This window comes from Lepus europaeus, chromosome 23, assembly GCF_033115175.1.
Source record: "Lepus europaeus isolate LE1 chromosome 23, mLepTim1.pri, whole genome shotgun sequence".
Taxonomy (NCBI): domain Eukaryota; kingdom Metazoa; phylum Chordata; class Mammalia; order Lagomorpha; family Leporidae; genus Lepus; species Lepus europaeus.
The window spans coordinates 22,413,229-22,440,494 of NC_084849.1; the positions used below are offsets into that span (position 1 = coordinate 22,413,229).

Sequence of the window (27,266 nt, forward strand, 5' to 3'; positions counted from 1 at the left end):
TTTACTCTCCCTGCCTTTTCTCAGTGTTTTAGGCATGAGGTCTGCCTTCCCCATGTGAATATACATATAATAATAACTTGTTTCAAAGCTACTGTAAGTGGTGTATTTATTGCTCAACTTAAGTCTAAAAGGTGTCCTATATAGGATGATAGGACGTGTTGGGTTAATACTCCCAGATTTTCTCGGATGTACTTGCAGATAACTTGTAGATCGGAGTGGGGACATAAGAGGAGACTAAAGGCTATTCAAATGGGAGTAATTATCCTTTTTTTCGTTTTTTTAAAATTTATTTATTTACTTGAAAGAGGTACACAGAGAGAGCAGGAGAGGCAGAGAGAGGTCTTCCATCCACTGGTTCACTCCCCAGTTGAATATAATGGCTGGAGCTGCACCAATCCAGAGAGTCAGGAGCTTCTTCTGGGTCTCCCACATGGGTGCAGGGGCTCAAGGACTTGGGCTATCTTCCACTGCTTTTCCAGGCCATAGCAGAGAGCTGTACCAGAAGTGGAGCAGCCGGGATTTGAACCGGTGCCAATGTGGGATGCCGGCGCTGAAGGCAACAGCTTTACCCATTACACTACAGTGCCAGCCCTGCCTTTTTTCTCATTTAAAGCCTTTATTTTAAATTGAGTCTGCTTGAATGTAGAAAAAATTACATTTTTAAAGTTGTCCATGTCACGTGCTATGAATGTGTCTTAAAGAAGTAACAAGCCTTCTCTCTTTCCTAAAATGCTTTAATTATTCATTTTTTTTTCTTTCAGCTACTCCTCTTCCCAGCCGACTAGTTACGATCAGAGCAGTTACTCTCAGCAGAACACCTACGGGCAGCCGAGCAGCTATGGACAGCAGAGTAGCTATGGTCAACAAAGCAGCTATGGGCAGCAGCCTCCCACTAGTTACCCCCCCCAAACTGGATCCTACAGCCAGGCTCCAAGTCAATATAGCCAACAGAGCAGCAGCTACGGGCAGCAGAGTGAGTCGCTGAGAGAAAATCAAATCAGAGTGATTGTGTTAGGAGTATCTGAACACGGGGGATGCTCTATTATTTTGTGACTTTTGGAATACAGGATATATTTGTTGGGCATAACATCTTGACAAACAGGCTAGATGTCCCAGTAAAGGCTTCAGTGCTTTTCTCTAGTTAAAGTGTTAATTTACCTTACAAAAAAGAGAAAATACATACTGTCGTTGGCCAGACACGCTGCTTTCGCTGTGGAGACTGTGCAGTGAGTGAAGCTGGCATCTTTATGGCCTGCCTGCCACAGTCCCAAGTGTGCCTGGGCCGCCATCTGAAGCTACTGTGACTTTCAGAGTCAAGTAAAAGCGCTCTGTTTACATGCTTAAAGGAGGGAAAAGTTTCCTCAGGATTCTCTCCTTGTGTGTGGAGGAAAAACTGTCTTCACGGTTTAATTTCTGCCTGAGTTTTTGCTCTTTTTAAATGAAATTCTACTCATGGGCATATTGCCTTGAGTGTGAAATAAGTAGTGCTACTTGATGGAGCTTGGCCCCTGACAGTATGCTAAATCCTGAGGAACCTGGCTTTTTTTTTTTTTTTTTTTTTTTTTTTTTTTTTTTATCTTTATCTTTAAAGCTGCTTTTGGAGACCCTTAGGGTACAGAACTCTGTAAAGAGATGTTGGCCAAGTGGCTTTTCTTTGGAACTGGTTTATTCTAGATTAACTGTATAATATTGTGTCACCCTTGCTGGACCGTTACTTTTAATTGAACTGAAAAGAGCTTAATGATTAGAAGTACTTAGTGCCTTGCAATTGGGAATTCTGTGATTCCAGGAGAAAGTACATCAGGCAGTAGTGTGAGTGCTGATCCATGGCTTACAGATGTGACTCTTTCCTCAGGTTCATTCCGACAGGACCACCCCAGTAGCATGGGTGTTTATGGGCAGGAGTCTGGAGGATTTTCCGGACCAGGAGAGAACCGGAGCATGAGTGGCCCTGATAACCGGGGCAGGGGAAGAGGGGGATTTGATCGTGGAGGCATGAGCAGAGGTGGGCGGGGAGGAGGACGCGGTGGAATGGGGTAAGAGCAAACCTTTTCTCCTTTTACCTAATTTTGTTTCATCCATAGGATTTTCAATGGAAAGAAGGGACTGAAAGACATAAGAAATTTATTTCTGCATTTCCATGGACAATCTGTTGTTCAAACCATCTTCTAAACATGGAAATGTAATCTTTTGGCATATATAGAGTGGCAGTTTGCTTTTTTTCCCTGCCAGTATACTTTGTTGGGTTGGGGAGAACAAAGAATGGTTTTGAAACTAGAGCTTTCAGTTCCCTTCGTGGTTTCCAGAGGTGAAAAGCCTCTGTGGGTAATATAGTTGGGATGGAACACACACAACCCTTCTAACAACCCTAGGGTTTTAACTAATTGTTTCTGAGTGGTTATCTTGAAATACTGGTGTATGTGAACTGCAGAGAAGGAGTGCAGCTGTTTCCCTCATTGTTTATCCCCAGTCTCTGTATTCAGAATTGTCAAACATAATGGTGAAAATCTTGGTCCCATAGTCCTTAAACTATGGCCTGAGGTGCACCTGATACATAAGAGTTTTGTTGGAGCACAGAAAAAATCCAAGAACTTTTTTTTGTAGAATAATGTATATGAATTACAGGATTACACCCCCCTCCCCCATTGGAGATTTTTGAAGCTCTAAATCGGGTTGACCATTTTGATTGATGGCGCAGTCCGGTTTAGAAACCTTTGTTTAGATCAATAACATAACCCTGCTACCTCTGCCTGCCCTTCCCCACCCACCTCCCATCCCCTCTTCCCTTTCTGGTGTCTATACTTTGATAAAGGTGAGGTATAATGTTGGTGTTAACATAATTCAGAAGGCATAGTTCTGTGTGTGTTCTGTCCCTATATAAACTAGTAAAAAAAAAAAAAAGAGTTATGCAGAATGCTATATATTAAGCATGGATTGGATTTGGTACCACTGTTAAAGAGAAATTTAAATTGCAGTTCTTTTTTAATAGAAATTGGTCTCTAAATAGATAAAAAATTAGTCTTTAAACTTTCATGTTAATAAGTCTGTACTATTAAAAATACTGCTTGCAGATTCTGCATAACTTTAAAAACAAAGTCTTCAGTGAAATCTTTATTGGAAGAAACAGTCATTTACATTAAGCAAAAATCTGAAGTATTTGGCAGAAAGTAAAATCAATCTTCTGATTTGGAAAATATTCCACTATAAAGGTTTCACTTCTTTATGGATGTTTTAAAATAGACGTAGACACTTGAAATTACTATCATCACGTCTCAAATCACCTAGAATTCTTAGTATTTTTTTCAATTAAAAAGAAAGTTTGTGTATTCACTTAATACTCCAGAAGTAATAATTCTACCGATTTCGCTAAACTTTGCCATTAGAGGGGGCCCCTCTTTCTGGATGCGAAGTCTCTCCTGGAGCCATAGAAGAGAGCAGGGCCTTCCCCTCAGGTTGTACAACAGACTGTGGAGCAGTCTGCTGGATCCTGCGGGGACAGGGCGGGGCGATTTCCCCTCCCCCTTTTTGTATTGTGGTGTGGTGATGGTTTTCAGTGTCTTCTGCAGGTAAGGCACTCGATGTTGTTAACATGCCCTTTTTCATTGCCTCAGTATTTTGATATTTTCATTGGCTGTTAAACGTGGAAACTTTTTAACATGCTTTGTCGCATTTATATGCTACAGGTTACAAAGTGAGAGCCTTGTATACACTTCAATACTTAAAAAGTACCCGTACTCAGTACTCAGCCGGCAGCATAATGAAAAGTGGGACTAGACACGGTGTCCATATGGAGAGGAAAAATATACATAGAATATTTTTAACAAAATGTAATCATTGTATAAATGGAATCCTTCTGTAACTTTGGTAACTGCATACTTGTTGTTTGGTAATGAACCAGAGGAGGTATAATACTCTAGAATTGTGTAACATTAAAGTGTAAACTTTTGTGTTTAAAGAGAGAGAACATTTTATGGTGTGTACTTTAAAAAGGCAACAAAGCTGCATGCAACAGCTTGACATTGTATATTCAGGTATTAAAGGTGCAATACTGGTTAGAAAAAACTCAGGGCCTCCTACTGTGGAGCTGCCCTTAATTTTAAAACCAAAAAAAAAAAAAAGCAAAAAAAAACCAATTTGTGTTTCCCCCTCCCCTCTTTAAAATATAGAATTCTACACTGCCATAGTCATTACTCTTAACTGATATGTCTATAAAGTTGCACCCCCAATCCGTTGAGCCTTGATATCTGTTGTAAATTCTCCTTTCACAGCAATTGTTAAATCCATTAGTGCCCTGAACTGTATGGCTTTATGCTGAAGATTGGCGGGATGCATTCTCCGATGTGTGTTGTAGGCATTTAATGTGGTTGTCTCCTGCTTTATTATACTGTGACTTGTTAGGGAGCCCAGGGACTCGGTTGACTCCTTCCCTGGGAGAGGATGAGGGTGCACCTTTATGAACATGGAAAGGTTCATCGCAGCAGTTGCCCCTGCTTGCTCCTCTACACTCAGTTCTCCTGGTTTTTCAGCTGATGGGATGGGTATTTGGGATCTGTTTTTCCCCCTTAATTTGCCAAGTATTGCACTATTAATACCAGCCCCCGTAATGGAAGGAACCAACCACACTGGTGTGTACAGACAAGCAAGGTTGTATGTTAAGGAAATTTGAGCAGGCTGCCCTGAAGAAAGGCGTAGTGACAAGATGAGAGAGATGCATTGTTTGGAGATGTGTTTAGCCAGTGCCCTTCTTCCCCACGAGCCCCCCCCAAGGCTCAGAGCGGTACTGGCTTTTAAAGGGAAAGGCCTTCATTTCTTCGTTTATCCCCCCAGCAGCGCTGGAGAGCGAGGTGGCTTCAATAAGCCTGGTGGTAAGTTTTTGAGTATTACCATGGATAGTGTTTAAAAAAAAATACAGTCAGTTTTTAGAAAACTATAATTTTTTTTTTTAGTTTCATAAGCGGTTTAAAAATGATCTATACAAAAGAGACTAATGGGTACTGCCGGCATTGTCTTAGGGGTAATAAGGTTAACCTATGGTTACAAAACAAAGGGTAACTTGAAGGATTGAGCAACTGCTTCTGTAATATGGGGGAGAATACATTTTTTAAATTTGGTTTATTTGGAGGAAAAACTTTGACTTAAATTTAACACTAATTTGGCACATAAATTGAAAGTGGTTTTGGTTAATGGTTTAGAAGCAAACCAGCAAAGAAAAAAAGCAAACCCTAGCAAACCTTTCACAAATGTAAAAGGCACTGCTCCCTTTTAGCAGTGCGGGTCATTTGGATTTAATGAATGCCCATCGTATGGTGGTATAGTAGATAGCTATGTGTGTTTGTAAGGTTTGCAGCTTGCAAGGCGTGCACTAACAAGATTTTCTGTGATCTTTCCTGGTTGGCAGGACCCATGGATGAAGGACCAGATCTTGATCTAGGTAATTCTGAATTCTTCAGTTTTATATTGTAACCGGATGCCACAGAGCTGAATGCCTGCTGTAGTGTAGCGGCCTGGTAGACCGATGTAATATCCTTGCTGGTGAGGACAGAGAGGCTGCTTTTTTCATGATCATTGGTTTATAATCGCTGAAAAAAGGAAACCCAAAGTTTGGTATCATTCTTGCTAGTATGGATTAGTTCCCTTTAAGTTCGTGATGAGCATCATTGGGCAGTAGTGAGGAGCTTGTAAGAAGCCCCTGGAGATCGTGATGGTAACTCCTGTCTGTCCCTCTTCCTCTGGAAGGCCCACCTGTCGATCTGGATGAAGACTCTGACAACAGTGCGATTTATGTGCAAGGATTAAATGATAATGTGACTGTGGATGATCTGGCAGACTTCTTTAAGCAGTGTGGGGTTGTTAAGGTAAGTGTAAGTACAGCCACAGCGACTGCAAGAGACTGCATTGGTGCTGAGAGTTGTTTCTGAAAGTCAGCTTATTTCTGGACATCTTGCCATTTATTCCTTAAAATAGAAAAAAATGGTAGCCATTTTTCTATAGGAACAAAATGCTCAGCATAGTTTAAGCGTGCTTGATAACGTAGGATCACTTTCGCAGTTGTCAGTCAGTTGTGGGAAGGCTTATGGACACCTGCTTTCTCTGACGCATAAAGTAACCTGCCAAACTGTAAAAACAGAGTGAGTTTGAAAAATGATGTTTCCACGTCCACCTACCATTGTAAGAAGTAGAGCACCTGGCACACTTCTTCCCAGTCTGATCCCTTCTCCCATCTCTCTATAAAGATGTACAACGGGGAGAGGCCTCAGAAGGCTTGGGGGAAAAGTGAAAGACAAGTTTATTTTATTGCAGAAAGATTTTGAAATCCATGTGTAGTTGCACATTTCCATGAACTCTGACGATCTCATATCTTTTAATATTTTGTTTCACTTTTTTTTTTTTTTTTTTTTTTTTTACTTTTTCTTGAATGGAACAGTTGGAATTTATATATAAAATGAGTATAGTATGTTGGGTTATAAGGGTTATGTGGGAAAATAAATCAAGAACAGGAGTAAAATGAGGACTGGAACCATAATACACTTCTGAGTGGGGCGGTATTCATTCTAGTAGAGGGAACAGAAGGGCAGAGCAGGAACGTGGGAAGTTTAAGGAGCTGGCATGACTGGAGATTGCTCTGAGCCTCTGGAACATAAGTGGGGGTGTCGGGGAAGACTGAAAGAGGAATTTTTTTAGAGAGAGGGCTAGATCAATAGCTCACGGTTGGGAGATCCTGTATCCTACCCATAAACATACCACAATATTACCAGCACAGAGAATGACACATTGGGCTCCTACATACATAACAGGTTGTTTTTTTGGTTTTTTAAGATTATTTGAAAGGCAGAGTTAGAGGGAAATGGCCAGGACTGGGCCAGGCCAGAGCCAGGAGCTTCATCCAGTTTTTCCCATGTGGGTTTGGGGCCCCAAGCACTTGGGCCACCATCCACTGCTTTCCTGGACACATTAGCAGTGAGCTGTATCAGAAGTGGAGCAGCATGGCCTGGGAAGATGGTGAAAGATGGCCCAAGTCCTTGGGCCTCTGCACCCGCGTGGGAGACTCAGAAGAAGCTTCTGGCTCCTGGCTTCAGATCGATCCAGCTCCGGCCATTGTGTCCATCTAGCTAGTGAACCAGTGGATGGAAGACCTGTCCTTCTCCCCCTCTCCCCTTCTCCCCCTCTCCCCTTCTCCCCTTCTCCCCTTCTCCCGTTCTCCCTCTCTCCCTCTCCCTCCGCCTTTCAAATAAATAAATAAATCTTAAAAAAAAAAAAAAGTAGAGCAGCCAAGACTCATAAGTATCCATGTAGGATGCCAGCATTTCAGGCAGTGGGTTGTACCTGCTATGTCACATTATGAAAATTAAGATGTATTTAATTCCCCCTGTGATGCAGCTTTGTACAGTAAGTTTTCATGCTGTTCTGTTTCCCGATTGCTGGAGCTTCTTGGCCTGCCCTGTGCTGATCCCTCTGGCTATCTCTGTGAAGACTTTAGGACAAGAGGGCAGATCATCCTTTATTCAACCTCAACTAGGAACACACACGTCAGGCATCTTAAATTTGCCACTTCGTTTATGTCTGTGAAAGGCCACAGAAATGCCACAGGGATCGATTTGGAAAAGACAAATCTTAGCAGGTGGCACTGAATCCACAAATAATGAGAGTCAGGTGTTGTCTGGTAGAGTCATTGGTGGTTCTTCAGATGTGTGCATTTAGCTTCACAGGATAGCAATGTGGCTGACCAGTTTAGACTCCTCCCAGCACCTCATCCTCAACACCACTGGAGATTGCCCCCACTTTCACTGATCTGGTTCAAGAAAATGGCAGTATGGTTTTAATCCATTTACCTTGAGTGTTACTAATGGTGGTTCTATTGTATATCCTCTTTGAAATGCCTGTGGATTGTTTATCTTTTTGTTGATTTACAAGTTCTTTATATCCTGTGAATAATAATTCTTAACTGTGTTCCAAGTGTCTTCTCCCAATTTGTCTTATTTCTTTTGTTTCGATTAACAGAAGTTCTTGGTTTTAATGTCATGAACGTTACATTATTGATGTGTCTTTACTTTTTTTCTGTTTACAAGACGTTTGGCTTTTTAAAGATGTATTTATTTGAAAGAGTGGCAGAGAGAGGAAAAAGATCTTCCATCCACTAGTTCACTCCACAAATGACTACAATGGCCAGGGCTGTGCCAGGCCAGAGCCAGGAGCCAGGATTTCCATGCAGCTCTCCCACATGGGTGGCAGGGCCCTTCACACTTGAGCGCTCTTCCAGTGCTTTCCCAGGCACATTAGCAGGGAGCTGGATCAGGAGTGGAACAGCAGGGACTCATATTGGCACTCTTAAATGAGATGGGCATTGCAAGCAGTGGCTCAACCTGCTGTACCATAATATCGGCTCTGAAGACCCTGTCTTTAAAGCTCTTACAAATTTTTTTATTCCTTTATTTTCAAGCTGCTGTGATTAATGGTCCTTTCTAACCAATATCTTCTGATTATAGCTGTATAAAAAGTTTATTTTGGTAAATATTAAACTGTAGACAGTTCTCTCTACTTCTGTTTGTATGCATGCAAGCATCCCAGCCCCAAAGATAAATGATGGTCGTGCTCTCCCTATTGGCAAAGATGAAACTGTTTGCACATTGTTTATAAGATACCAATGTTTATGAAATGTTGCTTTTTAATGTGTATTTGTTTAGTTACAGGGTTTATCATGATTAAGGAAGCTGTGTTTACCTTCAGAATTTTGGGGAATGGATTTACAAATGCATCCCTCCATTAGTCATACTACTATGCCACCATGTTTTCTATAGCATGTCTTTTTTAAAAAGCATAGGTGTGAGTGTTGCTGTGTATGTAAACATCTGGATTAGGCGTTAAAGGATCATGTGTATATTTAATGCAAAAAATACACATCATATATTGGGGTACTTCAGAAAGTTTGTGGAAAATGTATTGTGAAAAACGTTTCAAAAACTTTTTTTTTTATATATTTGTTTATTTTCACCTAATTAAAAGTCAAAGTGACCTAGGCAGTGAGATTCTGCCTTCCGGTTACTCTCCAAATGCCAGCAACAGGCAGAGCTGGGCCAGGCCAAAAGCCAGGCACCCAGATTTCTTTCTTTTTCTATATATATATATATATATATATATATATATTTTTTTTTTTTTTTTTTTTTTAAGATGTACTTATTTGAAAGGCAGAGTTACAGAGAAGCAGAGGCAGAGAAAGGTCTTCCATCCACTGGTTCACTCCCCAGATGGCTTCAGTGGCTGGAGATGCGCTAATCTGAAGCCAGGAGCTGCTTCTGGATCTCCCACGTGGGTTCAGGAGCCCAAGCACTTGGGCCATCTTCTACTGCTTTCCCAGGCCATCAGCAGAGAGCTGGATCAGAAGTGGAGCAGCTGGGACTCAAAATTGGCGCCCATATGGGATGCCAGCACCTGTGGACTGGGGCTTTAACCTGCTATGCCACCGCGCCAGCTCCATGGCACCTGGATTTCTGTCTGGTTCTCCTACTTGGGCGGTGGAGTCCTTAGCACATAAGCTGCCTCCCACGTTGGTCATTAGCAGACAGCTGGATCAGAAGCACAGATGCCAAGAATCCAAACAGCCTGTAACACGGATGTGGATGGCCCGAATTACAGCGTCCACTCTAGAATTTCAGATTTGTACATTCTTAGTAGTATTTCACAGTGTGACTCCTGAATTCCAGCCAGCCACACCTAGTGCTGAGCTGACAAACTAGTTATCTGCTCTTTCTCTGAAGGAGGCACGGGTGGAGCTGTGCACGCACAGCCTAGTTCCTTGGAGTGAAGTGAACCTTTATGGCATTTTTTTTTTTCTTTTTCTTTTTTTTTTTTTTTAAATCTGAGAAGCAGAGCTACAGAGAAAGGGAGAGACAGCTTCCGGGGCCGGCACTCTGGTACAGCAGGTTAAAGCCCTGGCCTGCAGCACTGGCATCCCATATGGGCATCAGTTCGAGTGCCAGTTGCTCTACTTTGATCCAGCTCTCTGCTAATGCACCTGGGAAAGCAGTAGAGAGTGGCTGAAGTCCTTGGGTCCCTGCACCCATGTGGGAAACTCAAAAGAAGCTCCTGGCTTCCGATTGGCTCAACTCTGGCCATTATGAACTAGGAGATGGAAGACCTCTATCTATACCTGTCTCTGAAACTCTTTCAAATAAATAAAAATAAATCTTTTTTAAAAAGTAAAATCTTCCATCCACTGGTTAATTCACCTAAATGGCCACAACGGCCAGAGCTGGGCCAATCCAAAGCCAGCAACTTCATTTGGGTCTCCCACATGGGTGCAGGGCCCCAAGCACTTAGGGCATTTCCTGTTGCTTTCCCAGGCATTTAATCTGCTGAAAATTGAAATAGCACATTAAAATTTCCTTTTATTGCAATTCAAACATTTGGAAACCAGAATATCTAATATTCTGCCCTATATTATGCTCTCGACAAAACACCCAGTATTTTCCTTCCACTCTTTGCCCACAAGTTTGCACAGGTCTTGGTGCTGGCTTTCATCTCATTGACTCTAGTCTTCCTAAAACACATGGGAATACTTGGAACTTGTGCTTCTGGGCGAAATCAAAAAGAACTGAAGTATGTTGGAAGTCATTGAAATATGTTCAAACTACAGGTGCCATGTAAATTGCTGGTATCAAGGTAGGAAGAGAAAGATCTCAGCTAATATAGGTTATCAGAATTATTGGTATATAAATCTATCTTAGCATAGAATAGTTTTGTCTACATGAATTAGTAGCCAGAATAAGGAGTATGCCTGAATTGACGTTGTCATAATCCATTCTGTCCTAGCATTCTCCACCAGATCCCATCCAGGATCAGGGCAGCAACTGCAGCAGCATCTGCATGGCTCACTTCTTGACTCACTGGGAACTCTGTTAAATCAGTCTCCGCATTCTCTTTTAAGCTGAGAACGTCTACATTAAGAGATGTCTCAGCTTGGCCAGTCTGTCTCCCCTAGATGGCAGTGTCCTTCTGGGCCTCTGGAATACCACCTTGACACCTCTGTCGGACTGTGACAGCAGATCCTCTGGCCCAGGAGAAGGGACTTGGGAGTAGGGCTGAGCGTCAACTTAGTAAGGTCCTTTGTTAGCATTTCTGAATCCTCAGAATTTTCTCCCATGGATATCCAGAAAGACTCTGGGGTCAGGGTTGGGTTATGCTTTTGTGGTGGGTTCACAGCAGTCTACACTGTACCTCTTGTCTGTACAACTTAGGAGTTTGGTTCTCAGTTAAAATGAGTGCTGGACTCTAGTTAATCCAAGGTAGCCTGAAAAGAACTAAACAGAAAACAGCCTCCAACACAGGTGAAATGAGCCAGGCCCCCCTATTTTTATGATTTATGTATGTGTTTGAAAGAGCAGAGACAGAGCTCTTCCTTCCCCTGGTTCACTCCCCAAATGGCCACAAAAGCCATAGCTGGGCCAGGCCAAAGCCAGGGACTTCATCTGGGTCTTCCACATGGATATGGGGGCCCAAGCATCTGCTTTCTGAGGCACTTTAGCAGAGAATTGGATTGGAAGTGAAACAACTGGGATGCCAGCCACCCCTGATATGGGATGCTGGTGTCATGGGCAGTAGCTTGGTCCACTGTGCCACAGTACCAGCCCCAAGCATCATTTTCTTTGTCAGTCCTGCCTTACTGTGATGGTACTTGCTGGGTGCCAGTCTGGCCGTAGAATATGCCAAGGTGTGTACACAAGCACCGGGAAGAAGCTAGGGAGGGAGTGGGTCCATCTTGTACACTTGGAATTAGGATGCGTTTTGGTTTGTAGGATAACATATCTAAGAGGGGAAATATCCTGTACGTACGTTTGTCATAGAAATTTAGGAAGTTGCCTGTAATTCTTACCAGAGCTAAACATCCTAAGGATTGTGTGTCTCCTGTGAAAAATGGCTGTATTGGAGAGCATGAGGGGCTTTTCTCAATTTCACATGGAATTTCTTTCCAAATTAGTGTATCCTAAACATAGCTGAACTGTGTTGTTTTATGTCTAGATGAACAAGAGAACTGGGCAACCCATGATCCACGTATACCTGGACAAGGAGACAGGAAAGCCCAAAGGTGATGCCACAGTGTCCTATGAAGACCCACCAACCGCCAAGGCTGCCGTGGAATGGTTTGATGGTAGGGTGTGCTCACAGGCGTTTATTTATTTATCTTTAAGATTTATTTACTTGGAAACAAAAGAGGGAAAGATAGATCTGCCATCTACTAGTTCACTCCCGAAATGGCCAGACAGCTGGGGCTGCCCCAGGCCAATAACAGGAACTCCATTCTGGTCTTCCATGTTGGGTGGCGGGGTCCAAGCACTTGGGCCATCTTCACTGCTTTCCCCCGGCTGCATTAGCAGGGAGCTGGATTGGGAGTGGGGTAGCCAGGACGAGAACCAGTTCTCAAAGTAGAATGAAGCTGGTGGCTTAGTCCCGTTGTGCCCCAGCTCCAGCCCCTCACATTCTGGTCTTATTCCAGCACACGTAGGATCTTAGAGCAAACGTTGCATGTATTAACTTGCAGGTAAGGAAGGAGTTTTGTTAATGCTGGATGCTGTTAGAGCACAGTTCTTCCAAAGGGGTTGTAGAGACCGGAGGCAGGGGTACTGCTCTGTGACTTAGGTGTGGCCAGAGGGGAGAACTGGAGAGCCATGGGTGGGAAAGGACCTTGTCCGCTCCTGGGGGAGCCGTTTCGGCCGTGGTCTTGCTTAAAGCTGCCTATGCTCCTTAGCACATTATCGGAAGGTGGGAAACCCTCGAGACAGCCAGCGCACACTTGACTGTGTGTGTGTATTGAAACAAGGCCTTGACACATCTCCTTCCATGAAAACCAGCTTGAAAGTGTCAGAGGACAGGCTTCTGTCCACTGCTGCTCACACCTGCTGCTCTTGGGGCAGGCACACAGGTTTAAATAAGGCCTTTCCTGGTCTGGGCACTGAAGATCTCGGAGGACCTGCGAGGGGCAGGCTGGACACATCCATCCATGATGGTTACATTTTTTAGTGTGGAATGAGCGACCAGAATGCCTGCCGTGTCATCCTGGGGCAGGAAGAGTTGGAGTTTGTGGGTAATTGATGTTCTCTTGCTTGTTCCAGGGAAAGATTTTCAAGGGAGCAAACTGAAAGTGTCTCTGGCCCGGAAGAAGCCTCCAATGAACAGCATGCGGGGTGGCATGCCGCCCCGGGAGGGCCGAGGGATGCCGCCACCCCTCCGCGGAGGTACTTGCTGGCTGCTTTCTCTGGGCCCCTGTGAAAGTGTGGAGATGCCCCCATTAAAAGGGAGGTATAGAGACTGCTGGGCCACCAGGGCTTCCCGTCAGTGTGCGTGGAAGAGGAGGAGGAGGAGACTGCGGATTGATTATCTGGGGAGGCTGCAAGGGTCCTGGGAGTTGTTTGGAAAGAGCCGACGCCTGAGCTAGGCCTTTGGGCCCAAGGCAGAGTGTGGGCAGATACCTGTGATTGTACTTGATTTTTAAATCCGGAGCTGTGAAAGAGGTGATTTGCTTTTGTTCCAGGTCCAGGTGGCCCCGGAGGTCCTGGTGGGCCCATGGGTCGCATGGGAGGCCGTGGAGGAGACCGAGGCGGCTTCCCCCCAAGAGGGCCCCGGGGTTCCCGAGGGAACCCTTCTGGAGGAGGGAACGTCCAGCACCGAGCTGGAGACTGGCAGTGTCCCAACCCGTACGTACCTCTCCTGGAAGTGGGTATTCTGCTCCTCCTCGCTCGCCCTGTGGAGAACCTGCTGCCTGCTGGGAACCGGGTGGGAGCCCTCCGCCTCCTGAGGCGCTGAGGCCGTGGTCCTCGGGCAGCTCCTTAGCGGTGGGGTGGAGTAAGGTGCAGGCCTGCTGTTGGCAGCCTCCCGAGTCCACTCGCTGATGGCTGCGCTGTGATTCACAGGGGCTGTGGAAACCAGAACTTTGCCTGGAGAACAGAATGCAACCAGTGTAAGGCCCCGAAGCCCGAGGGCTTCCTGCCACCACCCTTCCCGCCCCCGGGTGAGTGCCGGTTCCGTGACCCTTCTCCGCTGTCTTGCTCAAAACCTCTTTCTGACGTAGTGGGCTTGGTGAAGGACCGCTGCCCACGTGGATGTGGAGGCGGAGTGAAATGGCTGCCCTGCAAGGGGGAGCAGACCTCCGCTGCCTTCCGTGCGCGTTCTTGGAGCCTCTGCCGGCACACTGACCTCTTCCCCCTTACCTTAGGTGGCGATCGTGGCAGAGGCGGCCCTGGTGGCATGAGGGGTGGAAGAGGTGGCCTCATGGACCGCGGTGGGCCCGGTGGAATGTTCAGAGGGGGCCGTGGTGGAGACAGAGGTGGCTTCCGTGGTGGCCGGGGCATGGACCGAGGTGGCTTTGGTGGAGGAAGACGAGGTGGCCCAGGGGGTCCACCTGGACCTTTGATGGAACAAATGGGAGGAAGAAGAGGTGGCCGTGGAGGACCTGGAAAAATGGATAAGTATGTGATGGGGCCCGGCCTGAGTGCAGGCCTTTCCCAGGCTTGGCAGGAGTGAGTGCAGACCAGGCCTTTGGCGGAGGGTGGGGGTAGCCTGGGGCTCTGTGCCCCTTGCCCACCCTAACCCCAGCACCCCTGTCTTGCAGAGGGGAGCACCGCCAGGAGCGCAGAGACCGGCCCTACTAGACGCTGATGCCCGCAGAGCCGCATTGACTACCAGATTTATTTTTTAAACCAGAAAATGTTTTAAATTTATAATTCCATATTTATAATGTTGGCCACAACATTATGATTATTCCTTGTCTGTACTTTAGTATTTTTCACCATTTGTGAAGAAACATTAAACAAGTTAAATGGTAGTGTGCTGAGTTTTCTTTTTCCTTCTTTTAAAGATGGTTGTTTAAGACTTAACAATGGGAACCCCTTGTGAGCATGCTCAGTATCGTTGTGGAGAACCAAGAGGGCCTCGAGCTGTAACAATGTTCATGGTTGTGATTTTTTTTTTTTTAAATAAAATTCCGAATGTTTATAAACAGTCATCCTTCTCAGCCTCTGTGTCCTCGGAGGATGCCCGACCAGCAGGTGCACAGCTTGTTCAGGGGAGGGTGCTCCCCACACCCTGGGAGCAGACAGGACCTGGGCATCCAAGGGCCGAAGCAGAGTGGAATGGGGGGGGGGGGGGGAGGCAGCACAGGAGGAACTGAAACTTCCGGCCTGCAGTGAGGGCGGGGAAGCCACCCCTCCCTGCTCAGGTGGGTGGCTCCATGCTCCCCCTCCCCAGCCCTGGGTGTAACTCATCTCTGCGGCATCTCCAGCAGTGCTCCCTCCCATGAGCCATGGTTAGCCCCCCAGCCCCCTCTGCGTTACCAGCTCATCCTTCTGTTCTCCTACCTGCTGACCCCTCACTGCCCTCTCCCAGGCACCACCCCACCTTGGGGGTCTGATGGGGGTGAAGCCCGCCTTGGTCTTGCCCTCAGAGCTCTGCAAACCCAAGCACTTCTCGAGAACAGAATAGGCGCCAGCACTGGCAATGCCACCGTTTGGACCCTGGTTCGAGTCCCAGCTGCTTCATTTCCAATCCAGCTCCCTGCTAGTGCACCTGGGAAGGCAGCTCAAGTACTTGGGTCCTGGCTGTCATGGCCATGAGACTGCTCCATCCACTGGTCCCCTCCTTATGTGGGTACAGTGGTCCAGGGCCAATGTCAAGAGCTCAATCCAGGCCTCTCACGGGGGTAGCAGAACCCAGTCAGGCCATCGTCGCCTCCCAGGGTCTCCATTAGCCAGACAAGTGGAACAGAGCCCAATCCTGGACCCAGGCATCGACAAGGGACCCAGGCTTGCCTGACTTAGCTGCCAAGCTAAGTGCCCAGCCCAGGCACTGTGTCAGGTCCGTGAGCAGCCCACCTTCCCCTGGCTGTACCAAGGGTTTCCTCTGGAGGCAGGTCCCTGCCCTGAGAACACGGTCACTAGCTCAAAGCCCTGACGTGGGCTTACGTCTGGAAGATCTAGTCCAGCCAAAGAAAGGTCGGGACCTCGGAGGGCCTCCGGTACTGTGAATTCTGCACAGAGCGGAGGGCATGCCCATCAGCAGGGCAGACAGGGCAGAGAACGGCTCGCCTAAGTTCCACACCTTGCTCCACATCCCGGAGCTCCTGGTGGGTCACTCAGAATACTGATCTCCAAGACCGCCTCATGGTCCCACTAGGCCACACTGCACCGCACTGGGCAGAGAGGGCTCGGACTTCACCCGGGGTTCCCGGCACTTCAGGGCCAGCCTGCCCGTAAGGCCATCAGCAGACTTCTAGCTGGGGTGGACGCCAAGCTGGCTGCTTACTGGCACTCAGCAGTAGGCACAAAGAACCTGCTGTGCCCACGGCCAAGGGCCAGGAGCCAGCATTCGAGTCACGCTCTGCACACAGTGGCCCCTGGGGTCTGTGCAGATGAGCTGGGGCTTCCCAAGCCCGAACCTCCTGCTCCCCCAGTTTTCTGTGGCCTCTCATGAAGCTTTCCCAGAGGCGGTCCCACAGGCCCTGGGCCACCACACAGCGGACAAGGTCAAAGCTGAGGTCCTCCGTGCCCTGGGCCACGCCAGTGAGGTCAGCACTACAGCTGCCGCCATGGGTCCTGGAATCCTAGTGGATGCTTAGCATCTGGAATGGGCCTCTGATCACAGGCCAGAGCTCATGGGACTGGACAGAGGGAGCAACGAGTCCCTCTGTCACCCCTTCCTCCTGAGAGCAGCAGTGGCCACGTACCCCATGCCTGGGCCACCCTGAGCTGAGTAATACTGGGCATTAGTCACAAGTCTGCTGTGCCATTTTACAGATGGTACAACTGAGGCCCAAGAAGTTTAACCATCCCACCCAATTGCAGGGCAGGGCCGGGGTTCAGTCTGATCTCTGCTGTGTGTGGAGCTGCTCCGACATGCAGCGAGGTCGGTCCAAGCCGAAGTCGCAACTCCTGCACGGCTGCTGACGGCACACACCCCTCACCTTCTCTGGGTCTCAAGTTCCCTAGACTGGAATGAGAACACCCGGAAGTGTCACAGTTCATCACACCCCAAGCCCTGCCCTTGCCTCTTGGACCCTGGGAGTCACCCTCGACTCTGCTCGCACTCCCAGTCACCCGCACATCCCATCAGCGCTCCCCTCAAACGCAGCCAGGAGCCCCACCCCCCTACCCCAGTCCCCTCCCAACACCCCACCGCCAGGCGGCCCCAGGGGAGCCGGTACAACCCGAGTCAACCCCTGCTCTGAACCCTTCCATGGCTCCCAGGTTCCTCTGAAGAGGCCTGGCCCACCGGGGCCAGCATGGCGGCACAGCGGGGTTAAGTCCACACAGGAATGCCAGTTCTAGTCCTAGCTAGACCCAGCTCCCGGCTAATGCACCTGGGGAGGCAGCAGAAGATGGCCCAAGTGCTTGGATTCCTGCCACCCGGGTGGGATTCCCGGATGGAGTCCCTGGCTCCTGGCGGTTGCGGCCATCTGGGGAATGACCCGGCCCTCCCGTCATCCCTTTCAAGTAAATAGCGGGGCCATGAGGCCCTATTTGATCTGCCCCGCCCGTCCCCTCCAGACCCGGGAGCCTGGAATGCTCTGGGCACCTTCCCCTCCAGATGACCACTGCCTCCTCTTACCCGGGTCCCAGCGCCCAGCCCAGGACTGCCCCCTGCCCCACCGCAAGCCCGGAGCTGCCTCTGTGTGGTCCTTGCTGCTCTGCACTGGGTCTCCTGGGCCAGAAGAGATGCAGTACACAGTAGGCGCCATCTAAGACTCTGCCTGGGGCAGGCATCCCACAGGGGGAGTCCCGGCTGCCCCTCTTCCAGGCCAGCTCTCTGCTGTGGCCTGGGAAAGCAGTGGAAGATGGCCCAAGTGCTTGGACCCCTGCACCCGTGTGGGAGACCAGGAAGAAGCTCCTGGCTTCGGATGGGTGCAGCTCCGGTCCTAACAGCCAATTGGGGAGTGAACCAGCGGATGGAAGACCTCTCTCTCTCTCTGCCTTTCAAATACATATATTAAAAAAAAAAAAAAAAAAAGAACCGGCCCTATGACAGCAGTTTGGGCCTCCTGGCTGCAGGACGGGGGCAGAGGGAAGGGGCCGGGCGTGGCTCGCAGGTGCCCTGATCCAGGAGCAAGAGCACCCCCCCCCCCAGGAGCCAAGTCCCAGCCCCAACCAAGGGCGCGTCCGTGCCAGGGGAGCCGAGGGCAGGCCTGCACACAGTAGGGGCTCTATTAGCGCTCCGGGCCAGCGGCTGGCCCCACGGGCCCCGCCCCGGCAGCATGGCTGCCGCCCAGACAGGCCCGCGGCCCGGCCCGGCGCGGGCGGCAGGGCAGGCTTTCCCACCGCTCCGGCCAGCTCCCCCCCTGCAGGCTGCGTTAACCCTCCCGCGCCCGGCCGGCCCGGGCCTCTGTGTCCTCCCAGGGGGCGTCAGCGCCCGGGCCGCGGCCCCCACCCCGGCCGGCCTCGGCTATCTTGGCGGGGCCGCCCGCCCGCGCCGGAGGTGACTGCGCAGCCCCCAGCCCCTATCGCTTCCTGGCTGTGTCCGGGGAGGCCGCCGTCGGGGGAGGGGGCCCGGACCCGCTTCGGTGGGGACGGGCACCGACGCCTGGGCAGGGGGCGTCCCAGGATACAGAGCACGGACGGCGAAGCGCCCGCAGCGTCCTGGCCCGACCCCTGCGGGGAGCGGGAGGCCCGGCTCCGCCCCGCGTCCCGGCGAGGCGCGGCCCCTTTAAGAGCGCGCGGCCCCGCCCACCCCTCCGGGCCGGATCCGAATTCCTGGGAGGCGGGGCAGAGACGCGGGCGCCGCGGCCGCCGGAGCTGCAGCCCGGGATCCGGATCGCGGCGGCGGCTCCCTGCGGCGGGCCCGGCCCGGCTCCGGCCCGCGCCGGGGCGATGCTCGCCGGGGCCGCGGGATGAGCCAGGTGAGCGCGGGACCCTCGGCACCCCCGCCCCGGGGGCTGTGTGACCTTGGGCGGCCCCGCACCCTCTCTGGGCCGCTGCGCACCGGCGTCCCGGAGGCGGCGCGGCCTGGTGCGCCACCGGCCAGGCTGCGGGACGCCGGGGCCCCCGCACCGGCACCGGCACCGGCGCCGCTCTGCGCCCTCCGGCCGGCTCTTGGCCTTTCTGGGCCTCAGTTTCCGCGTCTGTGAAATGGAGACCGCGCCGCGGGCCCAGCGCTGGGCACGGTCGGTGGTCGCTGTTAGCATCCCGACGCCCGGTCCTTAGGGACCCGGGCCTGCCTTCCTCCAAGAGCGGCGGACACCGACCCCCGCCTCCTCCCTGGGGGCCGCAGGCCCCGGCCCCCGTCTTCACCTCTCCAGGTCTGAGCTGTGCACCTGCTTGGAGGAAAGGCCTCGCCAGTTCCCAACCCCCAACTCCCCCTCCCAAAAAAGACACTTAGGACGCTAAGTCGATTATCCAAACGATCCCGCCGAGGCCGGTGAGGCAGGTAATGTCACCGTACCCATTTCACAGGCCAGGAAACTGAGGTACAAGAGGTTTCTCAGGCGTCCGGCCCCCCTCCTGCGGCCGGCTGGTGCGGACAGCGGGTGGGTGGCCTGGGCCGCGCCGGGCCGGGCCTCGCAGCACTCCTGACCCGTGTCCCTGCCCGCAGCGACTTGGGCATGGCGGACCCGGTGGCGAGCATCGCCGGCTCCGCGGCCAAGAGCGTGCGGCCCTTCAGCTCGAGCGAGGCCTACGTGGAGGCCATGAAGGAGGACCTGGCCGAGTGGCTGAACGCCTTGTACGGCCTGGGCCTGCCCGGCGGGGGCGACGGCTTCCTGATGGGCCTGGCCACGGGCACGACCCTGTGCCGCCACGCCAACGCCGTCACGGAGGCCGCCCGCGCCCTGGCCGCCGCGCGGCCGGCCCACGGCGTGGCCTTCCAGGCGCACGGCGTGGCGCCCGGCTCCTTCGTGGCCCGCGACAACGTGGCCAGCTTCATCGGCTGGTGCCGCCGCGAGCTGGGCGTGCCCGACGTGCTCATGTTCGAGACCGAGGACCTGGTGCTGCGCAGGAACGGCAAGAGCGTGGTGCTGTGCCTGCTGGAGGTGGCGCGGCGCGGGGCCCGCCTCGGCCTGCTCGCCCCGCGCCTCGTGCAGCTGGAGCAAGAGATCGAGCGGGAGCTGCGCGCCGCGCCCGCGGCCGGCACGGACGCCGCCGAGGCCGGGGCCGGGGCCGAGGCCGCCGCCCCGCCGGGGGCTCCGCCCCGCGCGCCCCGCATGACGCCCAGCGACCTGCGCAACCTGGATGAGCTGGTGAGTGCGCACGGGACCCCCGCGCCCCGGCCTCGGGGTCGGAGTCCTGGCTCCCTGGCTGCGCTGTGCACCTGCTAAGCGTTTGCCTGCCTGCCTCCATCTGCGGGCTGCAGGGGGCCATGGGGGGCCGTGGGCAGAGTGCCTGGCCCGCGTGCGCCCCTGCCCAGGGAGGCCCGGCCAGCAGGGGCTGCTCCTGCCCAGGGTTGGGCCCACCAGCTCCCTCCTCCTCTCCCTGGACCAAGGCGTCCCTGCAGCCCCCGCGGCCGGGGCCCAGTGTTTCTTTCTTATCTGGGCTCAGGGCTGCCCTGTGCCTGCCCAGGAGGCGGGAGCCGGATGGCTGTGGGCAGAGGCGGCCGCCCCACCCCCGGCCTGGGCCAGGGTCACCCAAGGCCCCACCTGCTTATTTCCGCCGGCGCCTCTGTGGGCAGGGAGGCGGGCAGGGCCGCCCACACAGCCAGCCTGGCAGCGCAGGGCCCGGGAGCGCGTGTGCGCTTGTGGGCAACCCAGGCGGGTGGCCTGTTTGTGCTTGTTGGGGTGTGTATCCCACGTGTCTATGGCACACCCCACACACACACACACACATGCCCAGTCTGCAGCTGTGTCCTGGGGCCTGCAGCTCTGTCTTTGTCTGCTCCAGGGTCCCTGCAGGCTCGCGGGCTCTTCATCTGGGTCCCGGGCCTTGGGCCTGACCACAGCCCCATCATCGGGTCTTGGTCAGCTTCCCCGCCCCTTCGTGCCAGGGGGAGGGGCCAGTGAAAGGTGCCCTGTGGAAGCCACACCCACGCCTGGGACAAGCAACAGTCTCCATCCCCTGCTCCCCAGAAGGAATTACTTCCTCCTGACCCCTGACCTCCAGCCTGTCCCCTGTGGCCTCAGGTGAGGGAGATCCTGGGCCGCTGCACCTGTCCAGACCAGTTCCCCATGATCAAGGTCTCCGAGGGCAAGTACCGCGTGGGCGACTCCAGCTTGCTCATCTTCGTGCGGGTAAGTGGGGGGCTGCCCTACACGGTGCGGCCAAGCGGGTGGGCTGCCAGCCCCCCGGGACACAGCCCTGACCCACCCACGCCTGGCTCCTGCAGGTGCTGAGGAGCCACGTGATGGTGCGCGTTGGGGGCGGCTGGGACACGCTGGAGCACTACCTGGACAAGCACGACCCTTGCCGCTGTGCCTCCGCTGGTCAGTACCTGGCGATGGGCGGGTGAGACTCACGGCTGTGGCTCCGCCCCTCACATCCCTGCGCGCTCTCCCTGCAGCCCACCGCCCCGTGCAGCAGAGGGCCCGCACCTTCTCCCCCCAGAGGGTGTCACCCATCCCCAGCCCCCGCCCTGGCAGCCCAGTCCTCGGGGCTGAACGCCGGGGCTCCAGGCCCGAGGTGACACCTCTTAACCTGCGAAGCACAAAGGAGGGGCCCGAGACCCCGCTCAGGTGAGGCGCAGGGGGGTCAGGGGGAGGGGGCTGAGGGTCAGAGGGGGCGGGGGGAGACCCCACTCAGGTGAGGCGCAGGGGGGTCAGGGGGAGGGGGCTGAGGGGTCAGAGGGGGCGGGGGGAGACCCCGCTCAGGTGAGGCGCAGGGGGGTCAGGGGGATGGGGCTGAGGGGTCAGAGGGTGTGGGGGGAGACCCCGCTCAGGTGAGGCGCAGGGGGGTCAGGGGGAGGGGGCTGAGGGTCAGAGGGGGCAGGGGGAGACCCCGCTCAGGTGAGGCACAGGGGGGTCAGGGGGACGAGACTGAGTGGTTCAGAGGGTGTGGGGGGAGACCCCACTCAGGTGAGGCACAGGGGGGTCAGGGGGAGGGGGCTGAGGGTCAGAGGGGGCGGGGGGAGACCCCGCTCAGGTGAGGCGCAGGGGGGTCAGGGGGATGGGGCTGAGGGGTCAGAGGGTGTGGGGGGAGACCCCGCTCAGGTGAGGCGCAGGGGGGTCAGGGGGAGGGGGCTGAGGGGTCAGAGGGGGCGGGGGGAGACCCCGCTCAGGTGAGGCGCAGGGGGGTCAGGGGGATGGGGCTGAGGGGTCAGAGGGTGTGGGGGGAGACCCCGCTCAGGTGAGGCGCAGGGGGGTCAGGGGGAGGGGGCTGAGGGTCAGAGGGGGCAGGGGGAGACCCCGCTCAGGTGAGGCACAGGGGGGTCAGGGGGACGAGACTGAGTGGTTCAGAGGGTGTGGGGGGAGACCCCACTCAGGTGAGGCACAGGGGGGTCAGGGGGAGGGGGCTGAGGGTCAGAGGGGGCGGGGGGAGACCCCGCTCAGGTGAGGCACAGGGGGGTCAGGGGGACGGGACTGAGTGGTTCAGAGGGTGTGGGGGGAGACCCCGCTCAGGTGAGGCGCAAGTGGGTCAGGGGGAGGGGGGATGGGGCTGAGGGGTCAGAGGGGGCGGGGGGGAGACCCTGCTCAGGGGAGACAGGGGAACCATGGGACGGGGTGGGCAAGACTCCACTCAGGTGAGATGCAGGGGGACTAGGGTACGGGAGACGCAGAGGGTCAGGGGAATAGGCTGAGGGGTTCAGAGGGGGCGGAGCAGGATGAAACCCCACTCTCAGAGGGGGCAGGGCGAGGCGAGACCCTGCTCAGGTGAGAGGTAGGGGGACTGGGTGATGGGACTGAGGGGTTCAGAGGGGGTGGGGCGAGGCCCAGCTGGGGAAGTGGGGGGACAGCTGAAGGGCTCAGAGGGGGCAGGGTAGGAGGGTGGGGTGAGGTGGGGGGGGACATCCGCCCGATGACGGAATTGCCGGAGTGGAGCGGTGCTCAGAGTGACTCACTCCCTGGGAAAAGTTCCCGTGGGTGGGGGTGGGCCTGGCTTCCCATCTCCATGGCAACCCAGCCAAACCTACAACACAGCCGGGCGGGCCCTGGGGTTTGGGCAGGAGCCAGTCCAACCCCAGCTTCCCTCCGGCCCCCTCTCCCTCGCCTGGGGCCCCGCACAGCTGCAGGAAGCTGCTCGAGTCACTCACTTCTCCCTGGAAGTCCCCAGGACAGACGACCTTGACGGCCACCACCGCACTCAGCCCCCGAGCCCCTCCCATCAGCCCCCTCTCTCTCTTGTTCCCCTGCCCCAGGCCCCGCGATCAGCTGCCCCCCAACCCCCGCTCCCGCCGCTACTCTGGGGACAGCGACTCCTCCGCCTCCTCGGCCCAGAGCGGTGCCCGCGGTGACGACACAAGCGCCGGCCCCAGGAGGGAGCGGCCCAGCCGGCGGCTGACCACAGGCACCCCGGCCTCCCCACGGCGGCCCCCTGCCCCACGCAGCCAGTCCCGAGACCGGCTGGACCGGGGGCGGCCCCGTGCGGCCCCAGGAGGCAGGGGCGCCCAGGTGGCCGCCCCCGGCCCTGCCCGGCGGGCCCGGAGCCAGAGCCGGGAAGAGCAGGCTATACTGCTGGTGCAGCGGGACCGGGACGGGCAGCACTCGTGGGTGCCCCGGGGCAGGGTCAGTGGGGGCTCGGGCAGGAGCACCCCCCAGACGCCCCGCGCCCGCAGCCCTGCGGCACTGCAGACGCCCCGCGCCTCCAGCCCCGGGCCCGCTCTGGGCACCACGCCTGCCAGTGTCTTCCGCACACCCCTGCAGCTGGACCCGCAGCAGGAGCAGCAGCTGTTCCGGCGCCTGGAAGAGGAGTTCCTGGCCAACGCCCGGGCCCTGGAGGCTGCCGCGGGCCGGACCCCCGCCGGACCGGCCCCTGACTCGGCTCGGGCCCCAGACCCCCCGGCCCCCGACTCGGCCTACTGTTCCTCCAGTTCCTCCTCCTCCTCCCTCAGCGTCCTAGGTGGCAAGTGTGGCCAGCCTGGGGACTCCGGGCGGACGGCCAACGGGCTGCCAGGGGCCCGCAGCCAGGCCCTGTCCAGCTCCTCGGATGAAGGCAGCCCCTGCCCCGCCCCTGGGGGGCCTCCGGACGCGCTGGGGAGTCCCCTGGCTGGCCCAGAGCCCTCGAGGACCTGGGCACGGGGCCGCATGGACACACAGCCAGACCGCAAACCTTCACGCATCCCCACGCCGCGGGGCCCCCGCCGCCCGTCTGCACCCCCCGACTTGGGGGCCTGGCCTGCCCTGCACCCCGGCACCCCCAGGGCTGAGCCCGGTTCCTGAACGCGAGAGACCACTCCGGCCGCCCCCAGACCCCGTTCCTTGTCCTCTTCCTCCGTGGCCTTAACCCCCCTCTGCATCAGGGAGCCCCCTAGGCCTCTTGAGCACAGACCTCATGGGACCAGACCCCTCGGGACCACTCGGCACGATGGGACCTCTGTTGTACATTCCGGTTGAGGGATGAGTGTTGCTATTTAATTACTAATATTATTGAATGCCTTAGAGGAGCCGGGCCTGCCCGGTGTTCTGAGGACCTGTGGTCCGGCAGAGCCTCTGACAGTAAAAGTTTTGCTCCAGCCACCTGTCTGTCGCTCGGGGACGCGGGGCCGGGCTGGGGTCCGGGCCGGGGCCGGGAGCTCTTGCGTGCAGGCTGGGGTTCTGGGGTTCACCGCCGGGGGCCAGACCAGGCAGCCCTGGCCTCGAGGCTGAAGGCTGCACCCCGCCCAGCAGACAAACCCCAGGTGCTCAGGATCGGCTGCACTTTTATTACCTCGCAAGAGGTGTGGCTTAACGAGGAGGTCCGCCGAGCAGTCCGAGCGCTTCCAATCAGAGGCATCGCCCGGTCCCCTCCAACCAATAGGGCGCAACCCGACCGAGGCCAGAAGGGACCGATTTTGTCCAATGGGGCCTGGGGCCTGGCCGACGAGGTCCAGCGAGGTTCCCAAAGGCGCACGGCCCAAGGAACTGCGGAGGGCGGGGCTTCGTTCATCCAATCAGAGAGGAGAGTCCGCCCTGCCCAATCCGAGCCCAGCTGGGCAAGCTTGTCCAATCCGCGTCCCTGGCTGGTCCGGGGGGCGGTGTCCCGCGCGGTCACATGAGGCTGCAGCGCGCCGGGTGCAGCGCCCCCTGCAGGCGCAGGGCCGGGTGCGCGGGGCGGGCGCGCACGAGCGCGCAGCGCAGCAGCTCGCGGAAGAGGCGCAGCACGTGCCAGTTGTACTTGGCCGAGCACTCGAGGTAGCCGCAGCGCCAGCCCCTGCGCACCAGCGCGGCCAGCGCGCGCCGGGGCCCGAAGCGCAGCCGCTGCCGGTCCCGCTTGTTGCCGACCACGAGGATGGGCGCCTCGGGGGCCCCTGCCGGCCTGGGACCCGGGCACGAGTGAGAGGCGCGGGACCGGCACCCCGCGGCCGGCGAGCCCCCGCCCACCCGGAGGGTCTCTGCACGCAGGCGCAGCCTCTCCCGCCCCCGCAAACACCGGGCCCGCGTGGGCTAAGGACCACACATAAGGTGGAGAGCGCACGGGCAGCGGCCCACGACGCGGGGAGCTCGTCCGCGCCCCCGGCACCCGCCCGGCGCCCTCGCCCCTACCTGGTCTCGGCGATCCGCTGCCGTAGCGCCTTCACGTAGTCGAAGCTGTCCGGGCTGCAGATGTCGTAGACCAGCACGAAGGCGTCCGTGTCCTGCAGGCTGCAGTCCTTCGGGTCCGGCCACTCCTGGGGACGGGAGGCCGGCGTTGGCGGGCGCCCCTTGCCCCCGGCCCGGGCTGCCCGTTGCAGCCACACGCGGCTCGGCCAAGGGTCCCCTATCTGCACCCCCCACTCGGGCCCCACCTGCGGTCGCCTGGAGCCTGGCGGCCCCCAGACTTCGCCTCCGCCCCCCTCGGCGGGGGTCTCCTCTCTGCTCCGCACTCCCACCTTGCCCTTCCTGCCCCCAGCTTTCTCCAGACTCAGCCCGGGTGGGGCCTCTCTCTCTCCCCTCCCTATAACGCCCGGGCTGCGCCACGCCCCCGAGGCCACGGAGCGCGGGCAGCTGTGCGCGCTCCGGTCCCGGCTTCCGCACCTGCTGCGCTTGCCCACCTGCCAGGCTCTGGCCCCTTCTTTCGCACAAAGCTTCACTCGGCCCTCCAGGCTCAGCTCAAACGCCACCCCCTCCGGGAAGCCCTGCCCAATCCTACCTGCTGCCTTCCTCTTCACCTCTCAGCAGCATCCAGCTCCAAGGACGGGGGTGGGGGTGGGGGGTCCGTCCTGGACTTTGCACAAATTACTAAAGAAGTCCCTGCTCCGGGCCACGGGAGTGAGGGCGCAGAGAAGGACCGCTTCCCCCCCACACACACACCCCGCACACCCCGCGAAGGTACGCCCCTGGGCCTGACCCCTCGTCTCTCCCCCTGCGGCTGTGCGCAAGGCCCCGGGCGCACGCCAGCACCCTCAGGGAGGCCCGGCGGGGCTGCGCCACACGCCCCAGCCCAGGCGGCGAGGGTAGCGCCAGGCACCCGCGCCTTCGTCCTGGGGCGCACGGACACCGGGACCCACACCCCCTGCTTCGATCCCCGCACGTGTGCCCCGAGCGCAAGCGCCTCCTCCGGTCCCCACGCCCCTGCCCGCCCCTCGCGGGCCGCTACCTCGAGACCCCCGGGGCTGGGGCCGGGGCCGGCGGCGTCGCCGTCGCGGATGCTCAGGTCGTAGACCGCGCCGTCGAGCAGCACCGCGGGCCGGTAGAGGTGGGGCCCGTCCGTGGGCCGGTGGCGCTCCGGGTAGTCCCCGAACAGGAACTGGCGGATGATGGCCGTCTTGCCCACGCCCGGGGCGCCCAGAACGGCCACCCGCAGGCTGCCCCCCATGGCCGGCCCGCGCCGGGAAGCCTCATGGGCCGACGCCCGCCCTGGCGCGCCCCGGCGTCCCCCGAGGAGCGAGCCGGCGGCGGGCGCGCGAGCGGCTCCGGCGGCCGCCGAGGACGGGGAGCGAACGCACCCGGCACGCCGCGCGCAGACACCGCCTCCAATGCGCCCCGCGGCGCGCACGAGGGGCGACCTCCTCGCGGCGCCGCGGTCCTCCCGCCCCCCGCCCGAGCGCTCCTCCCGCTCCGGCGCCGGGAGCCGCCGCCTCTGCCGCGGCGCGAGCGAGCGAGCGCGCGGGGCCTCCCGCAGGCGGCGATGAGGTAACCGCCGCCGCCCCTCCCGGGTCGCGGGGAGGTGGCGGGGTGGGACGCGGGGGGCCGGCTTGGGACCCCTCGGCCAGGGCCGGCATGCAGCTCCCCTTCCCGCGCGCTCGGCCCGCGC

General features: G+C 56.4%; 3 protein-coding genes across 6 annotated transcripts in view; 2 read left to right on the forward strand and 1 right to left on the reverse strand.

The window, feature by feature from the left end:
- EWSR1 (EWS RNA binding protein 1) overlaps window positions 1–14,985 on the forward strand; it is a 30,843-nt gene extending 15,858 nt beyond the window's left edge. Inside the window, exons 7-17 of one of the 3 annotated variants that reach the window (XM_062182245.1) lie at window positions 762–973; window positions 1,856–2,036; window positions 4,828–4,865; window positions 5,399–5,431; window positions 5,737–5,855; window positions 12,013–12,142; window positions 13,104–13,226; window positions 13,523–13,685; window positions 13,902–13,999; window positions 14,204–14,456; window positions 14,600–14,985. In XM_062182245.1, coding sequence (XP_062038229.1) covers window positions 762–973; window positions 1,856–2,036; window positions 4,828–4,865; window positions 5,399–5,431; window positions 5,737–5,855; window positions 12,013–12,142; window positions 13,104–13,226; window positions 13,523–13,685; window positions 13,902–13,999; window positions 14,204–14,456; window positions 14,600–14,639 — 1,390 coding nt within the window. In that variant the 3' untranslated portion in view covers window positions 14,640–14,985. The other 2 variants (XM_062182246.1, XM_062182247.1) reach the window with 2 other exon arrangements.
- Window positions 14,986–18,801: 3,816 nt separating this feature from the next.
- On the forward strand, window positions 18,802–24,564 carry GAS2L1 (growth arrest specific 2 like 1). Of its 2 annotated transcripts, none has more exons than XM_062182035.1 (6): window positions 18,802–18,874; window positions 19,567–20,209; window positions 21,086–21,193; window positions 21,289–21,385; window positions 21,463–21,634; window positions 23,254–24,564. In XM_062182035.1, exons 2-6 carry the CDS (start codon window positions 19,577–19,579, stop codon window positions 24,272–24,274), a joined length of 2,031 nt encoding a protein of 676 aa, XP_062038019.1. In that variant the 5' UTR covers window positions 18,802–18,874; window positions 19,567–19,576; the 3' UTR covers window positions 24,275–24,564. The 2 variants fall into 2 exon arrangements, with proteins under 2 accessions (XP_062038019.1, XP_062038018.1); XM_062182034.1 differs by lacking the exon at window positions 18,802–18,874 and adding an exon at window positions 19,047–19,401.
- Window positions 24,565–25,081: 517 nt separating this feature from the next.
- RASL10A (RAS like family 10 member A) lies at window positions 25,082–26,828 on the reverse strand. The gene is made up of 3 exons (XM_062182596.1): window positions 26,610–26,828; window positions 25,577–25,701; window positions 25,082–25,349 (listed from the first exon to the last, which is right to left on the reverse strand). Exons 1-3 carry the CDS (start codon window positions 26,826–26,828, stop codon window positions 25,082–25,084), a joined length of 612 nt encoding a protein of 203 aa, XP_062038580.1.
- Between the last annotated feature and the right edge of the window lie 438 nt (window positions 26,829–27,266).